The 22280-nt window shown below is 43.8% G+C and overlaps 1 protein-coding gene across 4 annotated transcripts in view; it reads right to left on the bottom strand.

Moving 5' to 3' along the window:
• The window catches only part of LOC129865374 (metabotropic glutamate receptor 8-like), a 250393-nt gene that overhangs the window by 63204 nt on the left and 164909 nt on the right, over positions 1–22280 (bottom strand). For all 4 annotated transcript variants that reach the window (XM_055938122.1, XM_055938120.1, XM_055938119.1 and 1 more), the window contains exons 4-6: positions 3281–3416; positions 2896–3050; positions 2482–2619 (exon numbers count right to left, since the gene is read on the bottom strand). In XM_055938122.1, the coding sequence (XP_055794097.1) occupies positions 2482–2619; positions 2896–3050; positions 3281–3416 (429 nt within the window). The remainder of the gene's footprint in view (positions 1–2481; positions 2620–2895; positions 3051–3280; positions 3417–22280) is intronic.

Genomic DNA, 22280 nt, shown 5'->3' with positions numbered 1-22280 from the left:
CCGTGTTGATGATGCAAAGGTCGTGAACTCTCGCAATAGAAATGAATAGACTCTGACACTCCGCGCCACTACAGGGCTCTCCATACACAGACACACCAGAGAGAGTCACCAGAGCACTGGCCCCTATCTACCTTCGCCTGAGTGCCTACTACAGTGGCTTCTAAATGAGAGGACAGAGAGAGAGGAGAGAGACACTAGAGAGAGAGCGAAAGTGAGAGCGAGAGCGTGAGAGAGAGAAAGTGAGAGAGAGAGAGAGATAGAGAGAGAGAGAGAGGGCATGTTCCAGTTTTATACACAAACTCAAAGAGAACCACCTGGTTTAAAAGTGTTGCACTAAACAAACAAGTACACACACTGATGTCTAGAGGTGCTGCTGACTCAGTCGTTTGAGTATGATAGTCCTGCAGCCTGCGACAGGTGCAGATACAGCTTACTATTTAAACCCCCCCCCCCCCCACACACACACACACACACACATATACAACTGCTCACACAGCTTACTATTTAACCCCCCCCCCCCCCCCACACACACACACACATATACAACTGCTCACACAGCTTACTATTTAAACCCCCCCCCCCCCCCCCACACACACACACACACACACACACACACACACACACACACACACACACACACACACACACACACACACACACACACACACACACACAGGCTACAATACACTGATACATGCTGCAAACACTAACACAACCTATTCCCCAAAAGTGCAAAGCTGTCATCAAGGCAAAGTTGAGGCCACTTTGAAGAATCGCAAATATAACATGTCTTTTCATTTGTTTGACAATTTTATGATTCCATATGTGTTATTTAATAGTTTTGAAGTCTTCACTATGATTCCACAATGTAGAAAATAGTAAAAATAAAGAAAAACCCTTTTATGAGTACGGTAGGTGTGTCCAAACTTTTGACTGGTACTGTACATGTAGGTAGAGGTAAAGTGACTATGCATAGATAATAAACGAGAGTAGCAGTGTGGGAAAATGTGTGTGTGTGTGGGGGGGGGTCAATGACTATCCAACACAACACTGGAACTCTTCCAAGTCATGGTAAGCTTTTGGTTTTACTAATTTATTGCCACTGGGGCCCACCAGTGTAACTGCTAAACTGCATACTGACTGTACACTGTAACGTCCCTGCATGATTTTAGTGGGTTTGTTTACTAACGCGTTAGTTCTATTAGCTATGTTGACTATGACACTTCTTTAGCTAATATGGGGACAACGATATAGGCTGTGTGTAGCGGTTATGGTTTGGCTTAGAAAGGTTCTTTCGCCTGGTCACATACAGCTGAAAAGGTGAGAGGAAGAGAGCGCATAGATGCGAGAAGGAATACAACGTGGCTGCTATGAAAGTGAACTGTGTTTATGAGTGATCAGGGGTGTATTCATTCAGCCAATTCTGTTGAAAAACTTTTCCCGGAAGCAAACGGAACAAAAACGGTGACAAACATAACAGATTTTGTTCAATAGAAACTCCTGTTTGCAACTTGTTGGACTAATGAATACACCCTAGATCAGCTCGATGCAGGCAAGAGTGTTCAAGGTGGTTTTGAGTGTGTCACTGTCTGTCACCTCAAATTTTTCTCTCGACCTGTGTGATCCTTCATTGTAAACTTTTATTCATAGGCTAGGTTGTAGCAATCTCATGATGGGTATAGGGAAAGTCTGAGTATCATGTAGTAGCCTAAACCAATCGATGTACATTGAGCTGGGTGAATGGAAAATGAATGACAGTCATCCAATAAGTCATCCAATAAGCTTTAATAGAAATAAGGCCATGCTCATAAATGTTTTTAAAAAAATCTTAAACAGCATCGATCGCCACTGTTCTTCACCACATGTATAAGTGGACCTTCGGCTAGCGAGCTGTGATGGAGTCAGACACTGAAAAACCTCAAAGTCTCACCTGGAACCAAAATATCAGCTGTGTCGACACACACCGATACACACATTGTCACTGATACACACACACACACACACCATTCTACAAGCCCACACTGCACAGACTGTGTGAACACACACTGTCACACACTATTTCACACACAGTTATACACACCAACAAACACTGTTCTACGAGCCCAAACTGCACAGACTGTGTACACACACTGTCACACACACTTCTCTCCAGACTCATCCATGCAGGACCAGCCAGGGGGCTCTACTGTACTCTGCATATCATTTCATGTCATTTGCACAGAGCTCTGAGCACACAGCGGGTGTTCATACAGAACAAACCATTCTCCTTAGAGAGTAAAGCTATCCATGCTCAATGACGTGTGAACAGAGTTAATATTAAGTAGCCTGTCTAGGGATGATTATAGGGCATTAACTCTTCTGCCAGCCTAGATTACCCATACTCCTCTGCTTTACTACTATTCCTGGCCTACATTACCCACCCTTCACCACTGTACTGAGCCAATACCCATCCTCCTGTGCCCCAGCGCCATTATATCTTGCCTGTGCATTTCTTGGGGCTTCCGGGGCGCTTGCCATGCATCCCCAGCTTGCAGCCAAAGTTCTCCTCCCAGAACTCAGCGAACCACACGTTCCTCCTGTTGTTGGACAGAGAGCGGCTCCGGAAGTAACGGTCAAACGCTGTGGGGGAGAGGATGAGGAAGGAAGAGAGGAAGGGGGAGAGGACAGAGGAGAGGTAGGAGAAGAGGAGGGGGAAGAGGAGATAGGAGGGGAGAAGAGGAGAGGAGAGTGAAGGGGAGGGGAGGGGGGTAGAGGAGGGGTCAGTGAGTGACATGACACGTAAATACAGACCTGTAAACATCTGGTATGATGTGATGTCAACCTTGTCGAGGGTATAATGTGTCTTTAACTCTTTCCCCTCAAAACACTGTCATCTAAAATGGCTTCTGTCTGTACCGTCCACGGAGGCTCGTTTGGGCAGGATGGTAACGGCTCCCTCAGCCACCCGCTCCTGGCCAATCACAGGAGAGATCTTGGAGCCCCAGCTGTCTGACCCCACCCACAGGAAGTGACCAGTCTGGTTGTTGTGCTTGGCCGCGTTAAGGATACGCCTGAGAGAGAGGTAGAAGGAGGGAGAAAGGGGGTAGGGGGAGGAGGGAAGAGAAAGAGGAAGGGGAGATAGAGGGAGAGAGAAGGAGTCAGGACTGGAGTTTACGACCGACACTTGGCATACCGGGGTAGAAAGGTACAAGGGTGTGTGTGTAGTGATGTAGGGATAGGCTATAGAGGTGTAGTCGTGTGTTGTTGTTTTTTTGGGGGGGGGGGGAGCTGTACAACATACCGTATGTCGTCCTCGTTGGCGAACATAATGACAGCCCTGGCGTTGGACGTCTCCAGCAGACGCATGGTGATCTTATCAAACTCCCCTGGCTTGGGTTCACGCGGGATCTTCAGCGACTGGGCTATACACACCCCACCTAGAGGGGGAGCGGGGAGGGAGAGACAAAGAGCGAAAGAGAGAGAATATTTTAGTGTCTGAATCGTCCATCCTCCGTATGAGAACATCGTAAACAGCATTGTGACTCCCACTGCTGTGATAGAGAAAGACAAAGGGAGCTGATAGTGTTGTCGGCCACGTCCCTGATCGTGAAGTGGCAGCCTGTTGCCTTCCCGCCAGCACACAGCACCAGGATTTACACAAACACAGCGCGACAGGACATATTGGAGCGGACACACACACAGCCATATTTCATATTTACTGTTGCTGTTAATAACTCACAGTGTAGTGTTGTATAATAAGCCTTGAAACGTGATGTGTGTGTGTGTGTGTGGTGTGTGTGTGTGTGTGTGTGTCTCCTCAGCCAGTCTCATTAAGTTCCAGGCCATTAAATGAACATCTGTAGTGTCTGCAGAGCTCTGTATTACTGTACTTAATCAAAGCAGCGTTCTCTCCACTCACACACACAATCCTGTAGAAAAATACTAATTAGCACCAAATGAATGTCCTCTCTAGAATAATGGTTGGTGTGAGACACCAAAAAGGCCTGCTTCTGTTCTGTTGCTCCTCACTGCAGTCGGTCTCATAATAGGGCTACGCAACGTGTTGTACTGGGGGTTGATAGGTCATTAATAACTGTCCCATAGAGGACAAGGGTTCCCAAATAGAGACAAAGCATCTGCCTCATCACGGTGCTATTCAAGTTGTATCTCCCAGGTCAAATTACTTGACCCTTCAACCAACGATTTTGACAGACGAATTCCAACAAATTGTATTTTGAAAAGACAATATTATTCCATTTTTGTCCTGTGAGTCACTTGGCTGTTTTGTCTCTTCCTTCAAACCCATCTCTCATGTGAACTAACCATAGTCATTACACTCTGAATAAACTCAGCCTCTTTCCCAATTCAATTACCATTCATTTCACAGTGGTTTCTCTCGTTCACGCTCTCAAAGCCGGGTCCCGATTTCCAAGAACTGAAAAATTGCTCTTTCATGTGGCGAAAAACTGTTTATCAAAGAAAAACAAATTATTATGCACCCAGAGTTAACTTTCAAACGCTTCTTTTTCTAATGGATGGTACTTGTTATCGTCGACATGTAGGGACCAGTGTGCGTTTTCCATGAACATACAAACCCCATCGCTTACAGAGAACCAAGCATAGCAGAAGATCTCCATGTGTGTGTGTGTGAGACAGAGACAGAGAGAGAGAGACAGAGACAGAGACAGAGACAGAGAGCTAGAGAGAGAGAGAGAGAGAGACAGAGACAGAGACAGAGAGCGAGAGAGACAGAGACAGAGAGAGACAGAGAGAGACAGAGACAGAGAGAGAGACAGAGAGACAGAGAGAGAGACAGAGAGAGAGAGAGAGAGAGACAGAGAGAGAGAGAGACAGAGAGACAGAGAGAGAGAGAGACAGAGAGAGAGAGAGAGACAGAGAGAGAGACAGAGAGAGAGAGAGAGAGAGAGACAGAGAGAGAGACAGAGAGAGAGAGACACAGAGAGAGAGAGAGAGAGAGAGAGAGAGAGAGAGAGAGAGAGAGAGAGAGAGAGAGAGAGAGAGAGAGACACAGAGACACAGAGAGACAGAGAGACAGAGAGAGAAATAGAGCGAAAGAGAGACAGATGGCAGTGGATGACTCAGAGTATTATAGTGCACCCTGGTGGTGACACCAGCTCCACTACAGCAGCCTAGCGGTCAGTACACCTGCCCTACAGACACACAGCTCCAAGTGAAAACCACTAACAAGCTACTGAGAACAGCAATACAGGAATATGTTTCACAGTGGGAGTTTGTGTACGTACAGAGACTGAGTAGACTCTGGGTAGAAGTTGAGGCAGTAAACACACATATCTAGCATCATATCACCCCAGTGGATGATGTCGTGGGAGTAAATTAATGAATGGATTGAAACGTACTCTGCAGGCTTGCTACTCCAACAGCCGTCTCCTTTTCTGAATATCATCTTTAATCACGTGATTATCAGTGCTTTATGAAAAGTCCATCTCACCTCCCGTGATCAGGAAGATATACAGCTGAAGTCGGAAGTTCACATACACCTTAGCCAAATACATTTACACTCAGTTTTTCACAATTCCTGACATTTAATCCAAGTAAATATTCTCTGTCTTAGGTCAGTTAGGATCACCACTTTATTTTAAGAATGTGAAATGTCAGAATAATAGTAGAGATGCCATCTATTTTGTGAGGTGCACCAGTCCCTTCTGCAGCAAAGCACCCCCACAACATGATGCTGCCACCACCGTGCTTCACGGTTGGGATGGTGTTCTTCGGCTTGCAAGCATCCCCCTTTTTCCTCCAAATATAACGATGGTCATTATGGCCAAACAGTTCTATTTTTGTTTCATCAGACCAGAGGACATTTCTCCAAAAAGTATGATCTTTGTCCCCATATGCAGTTGCAAACCGTAGTCTGGCTTTTTTATGGCGGTTTTGGAGCAGTGGATTCTTCCTTGTTGAGCGGCCTTTCAGGTTATGTCGAAATAGGACTTGTTTTACTATGGATATAGATACTTTTGTACCTGTTTCCTCCAGCATCTTCACAAGGTCCTTTGCTGTTGTTCTGCGATTGATTTGCACTTTTTGCACCAAAGTACGTTCATCTCTAGGAGACAGATTGCGTCTCCTTCCTGAGCAGTATGACGGCTGCGTGGTCCCATGTTGTTTATACTTCCGTACTATTGTTTGTACAGATGAACGTGGTACCTTCAGGTATTTGGAAATTGCTCCCAAGGATGAACCAGACTTGTGGAGGTCTACCATTTTTTTTCTGAGGTCTTGGCTGATTTCCTTTGATTTTCCCATGATGTCAAGCAAAGAGGCACTGAGTTTGAAGGTAGGCCTTGAAGTACATCCACAGATACACCTCCGATTGACTCAATTAGTCTATCAGAAGCTTCTAAAGCCATGACATCATTTTCTGGAATTTTCCAAGCTGTTTAAAGGCACAGTCATCTTAGTGTATGTAAACTTCTGACCCACTGGAATTGTGGTTTAAATGAAATAATCTGTAAACAATTGGTGGAAAATGTACTTGTGTCATGCACAAAGTAGATGTCCTAACTGACTTGCCAAAACTTTAGTTTGTTAACAAGAAATTTGTGGAGTGATTGAAAAATGAGTTTTAATGACTCCAACATACTTCAACTGTATGGCTAAGGTCTTTATCAGGGTGTGTAACGTGCTTCTATTTAATGATAATCACATCCAGCCTGTTTCCCAATGCTGGATCACATTATCTCTTCCCAGGATAATGAACTCGCTCTCCCAATTCATTTTTCCCCCGTTCCATTACCCCACTAACATATTGAATTAAGAATGCTGACAAGATCGCTGTTCTCTCTGCCTCTACTCTACATTCCTTCTTGTCTTTTATCTCCCCCTGCTCTCTCTCCTCCATCATTTCTTAGTCTTAAAATCTACTCCTGCAGCAGTAGTTGACCTGTGTGTGTATGTGCGTGTGCGTTTGTGTGCGTGTGCGTGTGTGTATGTGTATGTGTATGTATATGTGTGTGTGTGTGTGTGTGTGTGTGTGTGTGTGTGTGTGTGTGTGTGTGTGTGTGTGTGTGTGTGTGTGTGTGTGTGTGTGTGTGTGTGTGTGTGCGTGTGCGTGTGCGTGCGTGCGTATGTGTGCGTGTGCGTGTGCGTTTGCGTGTGTGCCTCTCACTCTGCTTCTGGTTTGTATGGGACACAGGCAGAACAATCTGGTTTTAGAGAGAAACTGTTCATCTCCCCCCCAAAAAAAGTATAATTCAACCGGCGAATCACAACTCAGCCTTGTGTGACTTAATGAACAGTTTTATAAAAGTCCATTTCACAGTGGGAAACTGTTCTATTCTCTGTTATCTCACCTACCAATGTAATCATGTCAAAGTATAAAACATTTTGTTCAGACCGAGAGAATATAATTATTTTATACCCTTCAGAAGGATTCACCCCTATGTGTGTGCACAACATGCATGCTAACCTGTGTGTGTGTGTGTGTGTGTGTGTGTGTGTGTGTGTGTGTGTGTGTGTGTGTGTGTGTGTGTGTGTGTGTGTGTGTGTGTGTGTGTGTGTGTGTGTGTGTGTGTGTGTTTGTGTTCTTCCTGCTGTGACATCACTAGGAGTGCTCCTACCTGCTGGGAGGACTGACTTCAAACAGCTCCTCTTTTTATTTATTTTTATTTAACCTTTATTTAACTAGGCAAGCCAGTTTAGAATACATTCTTATTTACAATGACGGCCTGCCAAAATGCAAAAGGCCTCCTGCAAGAAGGCCCCCTTATCACCTGACGGGGGTTCCCCTCCCGCTAAGTAGAATGCCTAATAATGTTAGCTTCAAAGCGCTAGCTGCCGAGGTGACCAGGCATTTTGTAGCGGTAGCGGTGACTGTGTGGTGTGAGCGTGTGCGTGTGTGTGTAGAGGAGAGAGCTGCCGATAAATCTTTCATTACGAGACATCGCTCTACAAAACCCGAGCACTTCTCATTTCTCTCTCAGCCTGAATGTGGGACACCTCTACAATCACACACACACCTCCACAATCCCACCTCCACACACACACACACACACACACACACACACACCTCCACACTCGCACACCTCCACACTCGCACACACACACACACACACACACACACACACACACACACACACACACACACACACACACACACACACACACACACACACACACACACACACACACACACACACACACACACAGCATGATGGGTCTGTCCCACTGCAAGCTCTCTCAGACCTTCTCGGAATGGCTGAAGCTACCCACCACATCTAACCGGCACAGATGGACACACACTCACACATGCTGCAGTCGCAGATTTACAAAGAATACGTTCAGAGAAGCACGCACCTGCATAAGTCCACCCACACACACTCAATTAGGAAAGCTGTCTATGCAGCCCACTCATCTTCAGCTGACATATAGGCAAGGATGCTACAAACATGTTTTTTTTTGCCAGACATCTAAGAGCATCCAACGTCACACACACATCCATCACACACACACACATCCATCACACACACACATCAAACAAAGATCATACGCACACAGACATCAGACTTTCATTGACATGAGACGTCTGCAGCAGACAGACAGACAGCATCATGTACTTGATGAGGTATCAAACCACGTAATGCACAGACAGACATCCATGTAGAACCAACCCCCCTCCAAAACAACTCGCTATAACTAGGCTATTCATATATCCAGGCCTAAGGTTGATACATACATCTCCCAGGTTTTCCAGAGATCTTGGTTGGAGGACTCTGGATTTCCTCTTTATTCTATCCCGAGTCCGGATATCTTCCAACCGGAACTTCTGGAGAACCTGGGAATTTGGAGGAAGTTACCGGAATTTTGCAACCCTATCTGGGCCTCATGATTGACAGCACTACTGGGGTTTTTTTCTCCGGGGAGATTGTTCAAGACTGAAGACGAAATTAGACGTCTATCTATGTCCTGAGGACGTTGGGAAGTGCCTTCAAAACAGGCCGCTAAGGGCAACAGTGAGTGCTCTTACCATCAAATAGGCTTGGGTTTTGCTAGTGTGCTGTGATGGTGGCTGGATAGATGTAATCCCATGGCTCTGGATCAGAGGTTTGCATGTTTGATCCCAGTCGTGGACACATTTTATTTCAATTTTTTTACCCTATCGCAGGTATTCCCAAACAGGGGTACGCGCAATGCCGTCGGGGGTACGCCAATTAAAAATGTGATTCACATTTAAAAAAATATTTTTATTTTTATTTTTTATTATAATTCTTCACATTTTCAAACATTCCATTTCTTTTTTCCAACAGGGCTATACATTTGGGTGAGTTTTTTTTCTGGCCTGAGTAGCCTCGTTTCACTGCCAAAAAATGGAATGAAACCATCTAGTGTTTAATAATATAATAAATAATAAATAACAACACAATGTCAAATACAGGAAGCCTAGTCAAATAATTAACATCCAAACACATTAACCGTTACTCTCTCGCTGGAATTCCACTAACGATCCATATGTAGCCAAACGTAGCTGCTGCTCATATTGGTATCTGTACTGATGGCGCAAATGTCAGGTTTTGGCCAAGACTGTTCGGGTTTTGGTCACTAGATGTCCCCATTGTACCTTTTTTGTACCTTTTGTTTTTCTTGCTCTAATTATTGTTTGCACCTGTAGGTCATTCCCTTTTCCCTGCTGTTTTTTACCACTTTGTGGAGTTTCTTTTGTATTTTGGAGGATTTCCATTTTGTGCCTCTTGGCTTTATTTTTGGACATTGTGGATTTAGTTTCTTTGCCTGAAGATTTTGTTATTTTATTAAACCACCATCTCTAGTACTGCTGTGTCTGCCTCATCTTCTGGGTTCTGACGATTATTAGTGACTGTTTCTCGCACCGGGTCCTGACAGCAAAAGCCATGACAGGGAGACATAGTGGAGTGGTAACGCGTGTGCAAGCAGTTGTTCCCGGTGCCACTTGGGTACACTGCAGCATTCACCGAGAGACTCTTGCTGCCAAGGGAATGCCTGACAGCTTAAAAGACATTTTGGACACTACAGTGAAAATGGTTTGTTAAAGCAAGGCCTCTGAACTCTCGTGTATTTTCTGCACTATGCAATGATATGGGCAGCGGCCATGTAACGCTTTTACAACATACAGAAGTGCGCTGGTTATCAAGGGGCAAAGTATTGACACATTTTTTTTTAAATTAAGAGACAAGCTTAAAGTTTTCTTTACTGACCATCATTTTCACTTGTCTGACCGGTGGCATGATGACCCGCTACAATCATGCTGTAACGTTAAAGTGTTTAGAAAGTAAGCAGTTACACCAGCGGGTTCCAGTGGCAATAATAAAACCAACAGCTTACCTTGATGTTGGATACTCATAACCAGCTAGCTAGCATAGCATCCCTCTGTTTGAGCCGTGTACTTGAATAACTAAACTAGCCAGCTGCATTTACTAGCTAAGTAAGTGAAACTGAAAGTTTTTAAAAAATGACAAAATCTCTCTCTCCCTCTCTTACTTCTCCTTCATTTTTGAAGAAATTAATTTACTTTCTCTCTTTGAACTACTCACCACATTTATGCACTGCCGTTCTAGCTAGCTGTAGCTTATGCTTTCAGTACTAGATTAATTTTCTGATCTTTTGATTGGGTGGACAACATGTCAGTTCATGCTGCAGGAGCTCTGATAGGTTGGAGGACGTCCTCTGGAAGTTGTCATAATTACTGTGTAAGTCTATGGAAGGGGGTGAGAACCAAGAGCCTCATAGGTGTTCTATTGAAGTCAATGCACCAAGAGGTGGACGGATGCTAGCTGTCCTCCGGCTACACCATGGTGCTACCCTACAGAGTGCTATTGAGGCTAATGTAGACCATTGCAAAACAGTATTTAAATCAATTATTTGGTGACATGTGAATATATTTTGTCACGCCCTGGCCTTAGTATTCTTTGTTTTATTTATTATTTTAGTTAGGTCAGGGTGTGACATGGGGAATGTTTGTGTTTTGTCGGTTTTGGGTGATTATATGGTAAAGGGGGTGTTGGGTGTAGTGTATGGGTTTGTGTTGAGTGCATGTGTCTAGCTGTGTCTATGTTGGTTTAGTTTTCTAGGAGAGTCTATGGTTGCCTGAATGAGTTCCCAATTAGAGACAGCTGATTTCTGTTGTCTCTGATTGGGAGCCATATTTAGGGTAGCCATAGGCGTTCATTTGATGTGGGTAATTGTCTATGTTATACGTTTGTAGCCTGTGTGTGCACTACGTTTGATTAGCTTCACGATCGTTTATTGTTTTGTTTAGTGTGTAAGTGTTTTTGTTTCGTTTTGCCTTCGTCATCAATAAAAGAGATGGCGTATTTTCCAAATGCTGCGTTTTGGTCCGTCAATCCTCCACACGATCGTGACATATTTAGTATAGTTTTTTTCTGTTTTATAAAACTCACTGAGGAGGATGGTCCTCCCCTTCCTCCTCTGAGGAGCCTCCACTGATCAACACATACACAAACACGCAAACACATCCACACAAACACACACACTTGGATAAAAACACAGAGACAAACACAGACACACACAAACAAGGCAGCTGAGCATCCTCTCTCTCACACACACACAAACATCATTAGCGCGACTCTAAACACTCACATTGGTTTATAAAAGGATAAAAGTTTACTTCCGAGCCACACTTAGCTACAAGCCCCGGGGTGAGGAGCATGGGCCTTTGAAGAAGTTGGTGCAATTGGTGTGTGTGTGTGTGTGTGTGTGTGTGTGTGTGTGTGTGTGTGTGTGTGTGTGTGTGTGTGTGTGTGTGTGTGCGTTTGGCATGTGTGCCTCTGTGTTGTGCTTGTGCGTGTGTGTGTGTATACAGCGAGAGTGGTGAGTGTGTGTGTCTTTGTTTGTGTCTGTGCGTGTCTGCATCAAACAGAAAATCTTAATATCTCTCTCCATCTCTCTCTCCGTCTCTCCATCTCTCTCCCTCTAACTCTCTCTCGCTCCCTCTCTCTATCCCTCTCCCTGTTCCTCTCTCTCTCTCCCTCCCTCTCTCAGACAGTAGGTCTGTGTGTCTGGGGAGGACTGTGGAGTCTTGTCATCATCAGAGAACACTGGCTGATGTCAGCCTCATTCTGTGCGCTGAGAGAAGGAGAGAGGGAGAGGAAGGGCAAGGGGGAGAGATCTGTGTGCTGTGAGGAGAGAGTGAGGTAGAGGAAAGAGGGCGGGAGAGAAGGGGTAGAGGTGTAGAGGATGAGAAGAGCAGAGACGTGGAGAGGGAGTGGGGGGTGAGGGGAAGAAGAGGGAGAGAGGGCGAGAGGCTGGAGAGGGGGAGAATGGAGAGATACTGAGAAAACAGAGGAGATTAAACTCCTGGCACAGAGCAGGATACTTGACACCACCCAGAGACCGAGAGAGAGCAACATTACTGCATCTATAGGAAGCCCTAATGCCAAAGGGCTTTCAATCCTCAGACCATGTTATCAATAATTTTCATCAGTCAGATCAATCTCCCTCTGATCCTCTGGCCAAGGAGATGTGAGGGGGAAATAGAGAGGATCTAGGAGAGAGATGTGAGGTGTTGAGTGGAGGGATATGCAGTATTTTGGAGTCCAGTCACACCTGAATGACTGAGGTGCCGAAGGTCATCTACAAGCCTGGGTTTAGACAGTCTTCCGTTCCTCCTCATCCCTCTCTCTTTTTCTCCCCATCTGTGCCACGTAGGTAGATTCATCCCCGAGTGAATTGGAGGGATATCTAGCTACAGCAGGCAAGGAGGTCACACAAACGCCCATCACCTCTGCCTGCTTATTGTCATGAGTCTTGTCTTGGAGGCAGAACTGAGCAATTTCCGCTAAATGGGCCAGCTGCAAAGTCAAAATTGGCCATATTGTAAAAATTCAAGAAAACAAAAATGTGCTTTTGGGTCTTAATTTAAGGTTAGGGTTAGCAGTGTGGTTAAGGTTAGGGATAAGGTTAGGTTTAAAATGCAATTTTATGACTTTGTGGCTGTGCTAGCTAGTGACCACTCTGCAGAGCTGCTTCCAGAAAGATTCATGACAAAAAGACTAACCTGCGCTTCAGACAAGCCCACAAAGTGTAACCCAGCTTGAGGAACATCTGCTCTTTCTGTGACATAGTCTGACCAGGTGAAAGCTATGATCCCCTATTGATGTCACTTGGTAAATCCACTTCAATCAGGGTAGATGAAGGGGAGGAGACCGGTTAAAAAAGGATGTTTCATGGATTTTGTATGTGGATTTTGGATTTTGTATGATTTTGTATGTGTGCCAATTGGATTTTGTATGTGGATTTTGGATTTTGTATGATTTTGTATGTGTGCCAATTGGATTTTGTATGTGGATTTTGGATTTTGTATGATTTTGTATGTGTGCCTATTACTGAACGGGGTATGGTAATAGGTGCCAGGCACCTCGGTTTGAGTGTGTCAACCTGCAACGCTGCTGGGTTTTCCACGCTCAACAGTTTCCAGTGTGTATCAAGAACGGTCCACCACTCAAAGGACATCCAGCCAACTTGACACAACTGTGGGAGGCATTGGAGTCAACATGAGCCAGCATCCCTGTGGAACGCTTTCGACACCTTGTAGAGTCCATGCCCCGACGAATTGAGGCTGTTCTGAGGGCAAAAGGGAGAGAGCTGCTCAATATTAGGAAGGTGTTCCTAATATGTTGTACACTCTTACACACATCCATAGAGGAGAGGAGAGGAGAGGGGAGGAGAACCCAGGTCAGTCTGGGTGAAAGAGATTACTGTCTGTCCGCTCTGCGTCTGAAAGGTCAGTAGACATATTACAGCTCTGCTCTACTTCCTACAGTTGGCTTTACAGCTGGCTAGAGCTGATGATCCTAACCTGCAGCATAAGCTATGGCTTTATTATCAGATACACAGCTTTACTATCACACACACACACACACACAGACACACAGACACACACGCAGACACAGACACAGACACACACACACACACACACACACACACACACACACACACACACACACACACACACACACACACACACACACACACACACACACACTCCTATCAGACAGAACACCCATCACACTCAGATCCGCAGATGAAATGGGATCTCGGGATGAGGGAGCGCCATCCTCTCTCCTTCTCCCTCTCTCTCTCTCTTTCAATCTCGTCTCTCTTTCCCCTCTTTCTCTCCCCTCTCTCTCTCTCTCTTCCGCACCTCCCCTCAACTCGCCCCACCGCCCCAAGACAAACCACAGCCCTCGCCGCCAGCCTTTCCGGTGAGACAGGAGGAGGCGAGGAACGATTGAGAGGAACCCACCACAATCTGAGAGAGACCATTATCGACCATCAATCTCCACACACATACTGGGATATATATAAACATAACATCCCTGTAACAACACATTATCACCACCACACAGTGACTGACTGGAAAATACAAGCCTGGCAATATGGAAATATAAATATGAAACACAATTTGTCTCTATTAAAATCTCGGCATGTCTCTCTCCCAAAGCAGAGCAGAGAGGAGCGAGAGGTGGTTGTGTGCCATTTGAATGGAGATGGAGGCACTGCCTATTGTCCCTGATAACATCACTGTGATTACTGCAAACATGCTGCTGAATAGCATCGTACAGAACCAGCCCAGTGAATCCATTATGGGCGTCGCTAAGAGCGCTACGCTACGTTCACCTGCCACCCGCTGCCATTGTCTGTTATGCTAATGTGGCGCTAGCGAGATTGATGGGGTGTTAACATTGTATGGACTATTCAAATATTGATATTTCCGTTGTGCATGAGCTCTTTCTCCATTGTGGAGGGAGATGGAGGACGAGGGGAGAGGAGGTCAATTGATTCATTCATTATGCCTTTTTGAATCTTAACCTCAAATGACCTTATCTGACGCTGGATAGAGTACATTTGTTGAAACACCTTTGCCTGGAAATATTACTATTGTCTTATTTAAGCTGCCAAGGTTAAGAGGTAAAGAGGGGGCAGAAAAGACTGAGAGGAGAGGGACAATGTTTACTCAGTGAAGAAAGCAAACGCGTCATCCAAATAGTTAGAGCTCTTCTAATCTATACCGTCGATACATGCTGAGTATGGAAGTATTAATGCAACGATGTACTTGTCAGGATTCTAAGGGATGGATTGAGAAAGAGAAAGGCAGAGCTCTGTGCTGGGTTGGGCTGTGTATCAATGCTGTACTTATCGTCTCTCTCTCTTTCTCTCTCTCCCTGTCTGCCATTGACCTCCACTGTCCACTGAAAGACAGCATCCCGCTGTTCCAACACCTCCTCTGATCTTCCCTCCATCCTTCCCTCCTTCCCTCATCCCTCCCTCCTTCCCTCCATCCCTCTTTTTATCTCATCCTATTCCCCAAAGATATGCTGTATACACCAGCCCGGACATTGATGCTGCCTTCCTTCCTTCCTCCCTTCCTCCCTTCCTTCCTTCCTCTCTCTCTCTCTCTCTCTGTCTCTCTCTCCCCCCCTCCCCTCCCTCTGTCAGGCTCTCTGGTGGGTATCAGTTGGTGTGTGTCACATCACTCTTTCTCTCCCAGTAACACTTGCCAGTCTTTTCTAATCCACTCCCCTCTGTCTATGTGTCTCTCTGTCTCACTCTCGCTCTGTCTCTGTCTGTGTCCCTTTCTCTGTGCCAGGTGCTCTCCAGTGTACATTACCCTCCATGCACTTGTCAACTAACACATGTGAAGCTGCTTGGCACACACGATGGGATGCGTGTTTGCCAGATGATATTTGAACAGAGGCAGAGGCATCTCTGTTTGGCAAAGCGAGAGGGAGAGAAAGAGAGAGAGAGAGAAAGAGAGATGGATGGATGGAGAGAGAGAGAGAAAATGGTAGAGCTAAATGACCTCTGGAAAGAGTATTGGCATTTGGTTTAGCTTTAAAAAGTTCACAGTCGAAGGCAGTGAAATGAGAGAGAGAAGAGGGAGTAGTAGAATACCCTGAGGAGAGAGAGAGGAGGGAGTAGTTCCTAACAGATAGACAAGAGCCCTCCCTGTGTCATGACTGTCCACGAGAAACCAAATAGAAGTTTCCATACTATGCGTTGTGCATGTAATATGAAAAATTATGGTGTTTTTGTTAACTCCTCTAGGGTAGGGGGCAGCATTTGGAATTTTGGATGAAAAGCATGCCCAAATTAAACTGCCTGCCTCTCGGGCCCAGAAGATATGATATGCATATAACTGGTAAATTTGGATAGAAAACACTCTAAAGTTTCCAAAACTGTTAAAATAGTGTGAGTATAACAGAACTGATTTGGCAGGTGAAAACCTGAGAAAAATCCATTCGGGAAGCAGTTTTTGTTTTTGTTTTGTAGATTTCGTTCAATGCCATTACAGTATCCATTGACTTAGAACTCAAATTGCAGTTCCTATGCCTTCCACTAGATGTCAACAGTCTTTATAAATTGTTTCAGGCTTGTATTCTGAAAAATTAGGAAGTAAGAGCAGTCTGAATGAGTGGACCCTAAAGTGTCACAGAGCTTTTTCATGCGCGCCACCGAGAGAGTGCCTTTCTTGTTAACCTTTTATATTGACGACGGTATTGTCCGGTTGAAATATTATCAATTATTTAGGCTAAAAACAACCTGAGGATTGAATATAAACATTGTTTGACATGTTTCTATGAACTTTACGGATACAATTTGGAATTTTGTCTGCCTGTTTTGACTGCGTTTGAGCCTGTGGATTACTGAACAAAACTGAGGTTTTTGGATATAAAGAGACTTTATCGAACAAAAGGAACATTTATTGAGAGTAAATGAATGTCTGCTGAGTGCAACCATATGAAGATCATCAAAGGTAAGAGATTAATATTATCTCTATTTCTGACTTGTGTAACTCATCTACTTGGCTGGTTACTGTTTGTAATGATTTGTCTGCTGGGCTATGTTCTCAAACAATCGTAAGGTATGCTTTCGCCATAAAGCATTTTAAAAATCTGACACCGTGGTTGGATTCACAAGAAGTTCATTTTTTAATGAGTATTTCTGTATTTGAATTTGGCACCCAGCAGTTTCACTGGCTGTTGAAGAGGTGGGACGCTAATGTCTCAAGTACCCAAGAGAGGTTAAGAGAGGGATATGATTTGAAAAACTATAAGAGATAAATGTTTTACATAACATTGTACAAGTGACAAGTCACACCCCAAGTGAGGTCAGAGAGCATGTCAGCCTGACAGAACCGCCCCTTTCGAACAAGCTGTAAAAATTATGAGTAAAGAAATTAACATACCAGACCAGAAAAGCGTCAATGGAAGGAAAATACACTCTGTAGTTCTGTTCTGGACTACACGACAAGTTACCGGATACCGGACAACGACAGAGAAAAACTACAGTAGAAGACTTGTTGGAACCCTTTTGGACAATCACAGCTTTACAAGCGTGCCTCGAAAAGGCGGCCCTGTCCACCAAGCGAGATCCGGCGAACCAAGGCATTTCACGTAAATACATTTATGATTTCTTACTCAAAGCGAGCAGTGGTTCGTGTGCACAGTATATGGTTACTGTAAGTGAGAGTAGTTTCTGAAAGTACCAATTTTTAGTGTCTCTGTCCCTCTCTCTCTCCCTCCCTCTCCATCTCTTTTGTAACAAGCAGCCACATTGTTGTCATTCCGCTAGGGACCTGTTTTTACGTGTTAAGTGTGTATGTTGATCCTGTGTTACCATTTAATTAGCTAGTAAACTAATCATTTCCCAATTTGTGTAGTACTGGATAATAAGTAAGGCTCGGGTTTTTGCAGATGCAAGGAGGTTACGACTGTTCAGAACGATGATATGATACGAGGTTATGATTAATAAGTTGACTGTTTATAGATGTGATAGGTAAAGACCTTTAGACTTTCATTCGGGAGACGGTAACTCTTTAAAGAACCGCTCTCGTTCTGCCCCAGATCCTGATGAGTTAATTGTTACATGATTAATTTAATCAGGTAACAATTAAACATAGTTTGTTGATTAAATAAATAACAGTCTTCAGGTTAATGTTAAAGTCAAGACACTAGGCTCTGATCCCAGACCTGTGGTCTTCAGCCAAATCCTCTAACTATGACTGATACATACTGTACAGTATGTTTGTCATGGCATGACAACAGCTGTCTGAGGAGTTGGCTAATAGCATAGATCTGAGATAGCATAGATCCCAACTTTTCCAACTGTCACTGTTCATGCCAAACATACTGTCAGGTCCACAATTATTGGCACCCTTGATAAAGATGAGCAAAAATAAATAATACAAATAATGAGCTACGTTGCAAAATGTAGATTTTTAACCACAAAATCAACATTTTGCAATGGCCATGTCAGTCTCTGGAGTTGACCCCATTGAAAACCTGTGTTTTTAATTGAAGAGGGCAGTACATAAGAGGAAATGAAGGATATCAAGGATCTGGAAAGATTTTGCATGGAGGGATGGCCCAATATCCTTCAATGTGTTCTCCAATCTCATAAAATATTTTTGAATAAGTCTCAGTGTCGTTATACTCGCAAGGGGAGGTTGCTGGAATATTTAATCTATTTTAGATGTTTTTTTTGTATTACTTGTTTTAAAAAATCTCTTTCTCTGAGCAAATGCATCAGTATAAAATAATGTAATTTTTCCATTTTTGAGGGGCATATACCTCAGTATTTGTATTATTTATTTTATACAGTATTTTTTTACTCATTTTTATCAAGGGTGCCAATATATATAGATCTTTTTTTTGTCACCTGACTGTACATAATCCCTCTGTTATCCATTACTGCATCACAGCTGATCCTAGATCTGTGCCTTAGGGTAATGTTTAACATCACTCCGGTCATTTCTTTCCCAATTTAGACCAGCCCACTGAAGATGGACTGGCCCACTGGACATTTGCCTGAGCTGGACTATGCTCAGTCCATTTCTGCATCTTCCCCATTGGTTATGGTAAGGGATAGGGGAAGGTAATCTAATCTGATCCCAAATATGTGCATTGGGGCAACATTTATTACAAGACCTCACTAGTAATTTCTCTGTGGGGATTTTGTCTCTACTGTGATGCAGTGTGATACGTGTGCATTCTGCTGAACTCTGACCTTAGGGAGAGAAGGCTGTTACAGAGGTTGCCTTCCAAATGGCACTCTATTTCCTATATAGTGCACTACTTTTGACAAGGGCTCATAGGGCCTGTTCAGTAGTAGTGCACTACAGTATAAAGGGAATATGGTGCCATTTGGGACGAAGCCAGAGAATGCTCCTCTGTGGTCCTCTAATTTCAGGTCCAACGATATCCCATAAAAACCCATTATATCTCTCCCCTCTCTCCATCACTCCCACCATCCCCCAGAGCCTTGAGGCCAGGCACTAATGAAATCTCATAGAGCCTCATCCTATTGATTAAACCTATCAGAAAGGAACTAAGATAGGACATACAGCAGAGAGCGAACAGGAGAACATGGTTCCAGAGAGTATTGTCAACTCAACACCACCTCTACGACTTTCCCTCATTCTCTTGTTCTGGTCATCCTCTCTCTCTATCTCCATCTGTCTCTGTCTCTCTCTCTTCCTCCTTTCCCCTTTCTCTCTTTCACACTTTCTCATACCTCCCGTCTCTCTCGCTCTCTCTCTCTTTCTCTCTCCCTCCTTTCCCCTTTCTCTCTTCCACACTCTTTCATGCCTCCCCTATCTCTATACTATTATCTCTCTGCCCCTCACTCTCATTCTCTCTCCCTCTCTATCTTGCTCTCTCCCTCTCTCTCCCTCACCTTAATTCCCTCTCTCCTGTCTTGCCTGTCTACCTGCTTCATGTCAGCACAGGCAGCAGCTCAAGAGGGAATGTTGTGATAACGTTTCAGTAATGTCATTTCGACAACAGATGTGCACAACATAGACATGATGTTAGTGATGGAGAATAATAGCTGAGGAATTGCAAACGAGTTCAACAACAATGTCAATTGTGAATTAAGATCATCTCGGACTTGTTACCAGTCAATTAGATGATGTCATGAATTATGGAACCGTATATGGAACTGTGGTACCGTAAGTGTGGAAGCATATGGAATCTGTCAGTCATACCATAACCCGGAGTCATAGGAAAGCAATTCCCAAAAGGCCCATTTACTTTCCATGAAATTTACATTAAAACCCTTTAAGCTCTGTGGCAGTGTGACATGCCATCTGCATATACTGTCATGTAGAGACATTTCTGATTCCATCATCCTGATGAGAGGAGCCCGCAGGCAAACTCAGTGGACACCTGTGGGGTCCTTCACTGAGCAGGGTGGGCAGAGAGAAGTCCCTGATCACACTTGTAGGCGGTGTCATGGCGACGTTGACTGGCTAAGCTCATGCACAGAAAAAAGTCATCGGGTCTGATGGTTGTCTCGCGCCGAACTGCACATATACAGGCCGTTAGATCAAAGGCACTCCTTCGAAATGAATTCATTTTTGACAAAAATTAAAACAAGTCAGTTTGTCACTTTCACAAGGTTGGGGTAATAACATGTTGAATTACTTAAGACATTGGCTCAAATCTAGGTGGTGCCTTTAGATTTGGAGAATAATTTTCAACTTCTCACATTAACTTTTCAAACCCCAAACCCTGGCCTAGTCTGCTTGGTCTGTTTCGCAGGCGTTCCCAGAGGTCTCGCGCGCCGTTCGCGCCCCTCGCGCCCCTCTCGTCCCTCGCGCCTCTCGCGCCCCTGGGTTTAGAAACTGTGTGGAGAAATTGTAATTTTACAACGAGCAGCCATTGGTAGATACTTTTGCTGTCACAAATTACACCTTCTTCCCTACACTGTAATGGAAAACTGTAATTTATATGGTCATTTTGGGTATTACCTTAGAAAAAAATCCAACAGGATTCCAATAAAAAAAAAATCCTACTAGAATCCAAAATAAGATTTTGGAACCTATCCTGTAGGATAGAATCTTATAGGATATTATCCGAAAGGATAGAATCCCATATGAGTTCCAAAATCTGATAAGATTTTATTTTTTAGGAGATTGGAGTTATTTTAGTGTATTTTTTTAATAGGACAGAAGTGCCATCAGAAAGTAATCACCCCTTGACTTTTGAAACATTTTGTTGTGTTACAGCCTGAATTTAAAATGTAAAACATTTGAAGGCGATATTCTCAGAAGTGAGTTTACAAGTTGATGTCACGCCCTGGCCTTAGTTATCTTTGTTTTTTTAAATTATTTTAGTTAGGTCAGGGTGTGACATGGGGGATGTTTGTGTGTTTTTGTCTCGTCTAGGGTGTTTGTATTGTCTAGGGGGTGTTTGTAGAGTTCATGGGGTTATGTTCATTGTAGGTGTTTATGTAAGTCTATGGTTGCCTAGATTGGTTCTCAATTAGAGACAGCTGTCTATCGTTGTCTCTGATTGGGAGCCATATTTAGGCAGCCATAGTCATTAGGTAGGTTGTGGGTGATTGTCTATGTGTAAGTTGCCAGTGTCTGCACTTATTTGTTTTGTATAGCTTCACGGTCGTCGTTTTGTTTAAGTGTTCTTCAGTACGTCGCTTAAATAAATAGATTATGTATTCACTTTACGCTGTGCCTTGGTCCTCTTCTCTTTCGCCTTACGATGATCGTGACAGTTGATCAACTTTCAAAGGAGAATTACTTCCCATTGTTCCTCAAATGTAGTGTATGATATACCATTTTGTAGCTCTGTCTCTACTTTTATATCATGTAAAAAAACACAATTTCAAATTGTACTACATAAGACCGAATCCTGGTGGTGAGTCACATTTTAGAAAAAGGCTCAGTGTTGTTATCCTCGCAAGGTGAGGGTGCTGGAGTTTTGAAAACAGAGGTGCAAATCATTTTGAGACGCTATCTATTTTAGATGTTTTTTTTGTATTACTTTTTAATGTTTTTTTATCTCTTTCTTTGAGCAAATGTATAAAATAATGTAATTTTTCCATTTTTGAGGGGCATACAATAAACCTCAATATTTGTATTATTTATTTTATACAGTATTTTTTTTACTCATCTTTATCAAGGGTGCCAATATATAGATATATTTTTTTTGTCACCTGACTGTACATAATCCCTCTGTTATCCACTACTGCATTGCAGCTGATCCTAGATCTGTGCCTTAGGGTAATGTTTAACATCACTCCGGTCATTTCTTTCCCAATTTAGACCAGCCCACTGAAGATGGACTGGCCCACTGGACATTTGCCTGAGCTGGCCTATGCTCAGTCCATTTCTGCATCTTCCCCATTGGTTATGGTAAGGGATAGGGGAAGGTAATCTAATCTGATCCCAAATATGTGCATTGGGGCAACATTTATTACAAGACCTCACTAGTAATTTCTCTGTGGGGATTTTTTCTCTACTGTGATGCAGT

The sequence above is a fragment of the Salvelinus fontinalis genome, chromosome 11 (genome assembly GCF_029448725.1).
Source record: "Salvelinus fontinalis isolate EN_2023a chromosome 11, ASM2944872v1, whole genome shotgun sequence".
NCBI classification, from domain to species: domain Eukaryota; kingdom Metazoa; phylum Chordata; class Actinopteri; order Salmoniformes; family Salmonidae; genus Salvelinus; species Salvelinus fontinalis.
Note: the sequence above shows the minus strand (reverse complement) of the source record. Positions and strands in the feature narration are given on the sequence as shown.